We start from the raw sequence: 2695 nt of genomic DNA on the forward strand, positions 1-2695 counted from the left end.
GCGGGGGCGGGCGGCGCGGGCGCGGGCCCCGGTTGGCATGGGCGCAGCGGCGTGCACAGCCATATGACCAACACACGCATCACCGACCCCGAGATCCTGGAGAGCAGGTGAGCGGAGGGCGCGGCCGGGGGCTGAGTAGCTGGGCCGTGTGGGGACCCTAGCTCGGGTCGCCTGAGTCCCTCGCCTGCGCAGGTACCCGGTCATCTTGCGCCGCTTCGAGCTGAGGCGGGGCTCCGGAGGCCGAGGCCGCTTCCGCGGCGGCGACGGCGTGGTCCGCGAGCTGCTCTTCCGCGAGGAGGCGCTGCTGTCGGTGCTGACCGAGCGCCGTGCCTTCCAGCCCTACGGCCTCTAAGGTGGGCAGTGCTCTCCACCCCCTGCCCTCCCGGGCCCCCACTGCCTCTCCCTCGCCTCCCCGACACGCCACCCCTGCTCTGCCCGCAGGAGGTGAGCCTGGCGCCCGTGGTCTGAACCTGCTGACCCGAAAGGACGGTCGCACGGTGAATCTGGGAGGGAAGACGTCGGTGACCGTGTACCCCGGGGTGAGGCTACAGTCTGCCCTGCTCCCGTCCCTCATCTGTCGCCATCGCCGGTGGCCAGCAGAGTTGCGGAAATAACCAGAGAACAGATTTAATTTGGCTGAGGAAATTAGGTGGCGGCGGGTGATGGGTGCTGCCCGCGGAGGGGGCGGAGGCGGGCACAAGGCAGGTGCGCGCTGGGCTTGCGCTGAACACGCCCCTCTGCTCCACAGGACGTGTTCTGCCTCTACACGCCCGGTGGCGGGGGCTACGGGGACCCGGAGGACCCTGCCCCGCCTCCTGGGTCGCCTCCGCTCCCTGCTGCCTTCCCCGAGCGCGGCAGCGTCTATGAGTACCGCAGGGCGCAGGAGGCAGTGTGAGGACAGGCCTCAATAAAGCTCTAAGCCCTCTAAGCCGCTGGCTGCGCGTCTGCATCCCTAGTGGCCTGTGCCCCTGCCGCTGTGCTTCTGCCTCACGAGGGCACCGACACGCGGAGCTGCAGGCCCACGGCCAGGTGGTCTGTGAGCCCCGCCAGGGCCGTGCTGAACGTCACCCGCTCCACCTCCTGCGGAGGGGGTCGGGTTGAGGGTCCTGCCTCTGTGGGCGGGCCCAGCCTTTCTGGTCTCCCGCACTTACTGGGTTCAGCTGGCTTCCAGGCGCCGCCCGGTATGCGATGTAGTCCAGGCGCCGGCCCAGCCAGGGCCGAGGCGGGTGGCCTCCGCTGGGGGGGCCTGCCAGGTAGACGTGGCGGCCTTTCTCCTGTTCCAGGGCCCTGAGGGAGGGATGGTGTCACCACCGCCCTGACACTTCTCGGCCGGGGGTGGGTGGCGCTGTGGCCAGGCCACTCACCTCCGCAGCCGCTCTGGGGAGCTGGCCACCGAGTGGTGGAGCATGGACGTGCTCAGTAACGTCCCTGTGGGCCGACGAGGCGGTGTCGGACTCTCAGACTCTCAGCTGGGGTCTCCCCAGGGCTGCCTCCCCTTCTGCACCCTCCATTGCACTCCCCGCGATACCCAGAGCCCAGGGCTGCTCTCTGCGTGTGCCCAGCCGGCAGGGGTCATGGAAGCGGCTGAAGAGAGTGTGCTCCTGCTCCTGAGCGTGGTCTGCAAGGAGGCGAGGCGGCGCGGTGGGCGGCAACCTCCCCGCCCGCCCTGCCTTGCCCGCCCCAGCCTCTCCCCACCTTGGGAGCAGTTGTCGAAATTCAGATCACCCAGTAGCACGCTGAAGGCCACGGCCTCCTCCGCCAGGCAGCTCTCCGACTCAAACTGCTCCGCCCACTCTAGCAGCAGCGTCAGCTGTTTGCAGCGCAAGGGCCCGTCCTCTATGGGGGTGGGGTACGGGGGTGGGATCTGCTCAGCCTGGGGTGCAGACCCTGGACATCCAGCCCCCTCACCCCGCCCCACCAAGGTCCTTCACAGGGACTTGTAGGTCCTGGAGCAGTGACCAGTGGGAGGTGGGGGGCGGGGGTGCAGGCCAACGCAGAGGCTTGCGCTGGCCTGACCGCCCTCCTGGGCTCACCAGTAGGTGCCTGTAAGTGCGTGCAGTGCAGGAATCCCACGACGCGGCGCCCGTCCTGGACGCCCAGCTGTGCCTGTAACACCGCAGGTAGCCCCAGCTCCCTTTGCCCACTGGACCCAACACATGCCCCCTCCCTGCCAGGAGCGCTACAGCTGGTGGGCAAGTACCTGTGCGGACAGTAGTCCCTTAGAGGCCAGCGCGTCCTCCCCGCGCGCCTTGGGGAAGCAACGGAAGGTGGCGCGCAGCAGCGGGTAGCGCGAGGCCAGCAGCAGCCCGCTGCCCAGCAGCTTGAGATGCGGTCCAGGCTGAAGGCCTAGTGTGCCCACATCGAACAGCACCGGGCCTAGATTTGGCGCTAGGCGGCGCACCAGTCGCCGAGCCGCACGGAGGTCGAACACTTCCTGCAGGCACACGAAGTCCAGGCGGGCAGGCACCGCAGCCGTCAGCACCCCGCGCGGTGCCTCCGACTGTGGCTGGCTGCAGTCCACAGACCCGTAGAGCGAGGACCGCAGGCCGCTGAGCAGCGCGGCACCAATGGCCTCGGCCCGTTGCTGGCAATGCGACAGATTGCTGAAGCACGCCAGCCCGTCGGGGAGCAGGCACAGATTAGCGGTGAAGAAGAGGAAGCAGCGCGTGGGCTCGGCAGGGAGGAGCCAGGGCGG

General features: G+C 69.1%; 2 protein-coding genes across 2 annotated transcripts in view; one reads left to right on the plus strand and one right to left on the minus strand.

Moving 5' to 3' along the window:
• Positions 1–922, plus strand: part of OPLAH (5-oxoprolinase, ATP-hydrolysing) — a 10570-nt gene extending 9648 nt beyond the window's left edge. Inside the window, 4 exon segments of the mRNA XM_014589150.2 lie at positions 1–107; positions 193–353; positions 442–539; positions 749–922. The exon segment at positions 1–107 is cut by the window's left edge and continues 117 nt beyond it. Of these exon segments, the coding sequence (XP_014444636.2) occupies positions 1–107; positions 193–353; positions 442–539; positions 749–895 (513 nt within the window). The 3' untranslated portion in view covers positions 896–922.
• Positions 923–926: 4 nt separating this feature from the next.
• LOC102494634 (sphingomyelin phosphodiesterase 5) overlaps positions 927–2695 on the minus strand; it is a gene marked incomplete in the record, with an annotated part of 2382 nt that continues 613 nt past the window's right edge. Inside the window, 7 exon segments of the mRNA XM_014589165.2 lie at positions 927–1080; positions 1152–1287; positions 1365–1428; positions 1529–1618; positions 1696–1836; positions 2034–2106; positions 2201–2695. Coding sequence (XP_014444651.1) covers positions 988–1080; positions 1152–1287; positions 1365–1428; positions 1529–1618; positions 1696–1836; positions 2034–2106; positions 2201–2695 — 1092 coding nt within the window.

The sequence above is a fragment of the Tupaia chinensis genome, unplaced genomic scaffold (assembly GCF_000334495.1).
Source record: "Tupaia chinensis unplaced genomic scaffold, TupChi_1.0 Scaffold000335_1, whole genome shotgun sequence".
NCBI classification, from domain to species: Eukaryota; Metazoa; Chordata; class Mammalia; order Scandentia; family Tupaiidae; genus Tupaia; species Tupaia belangeri.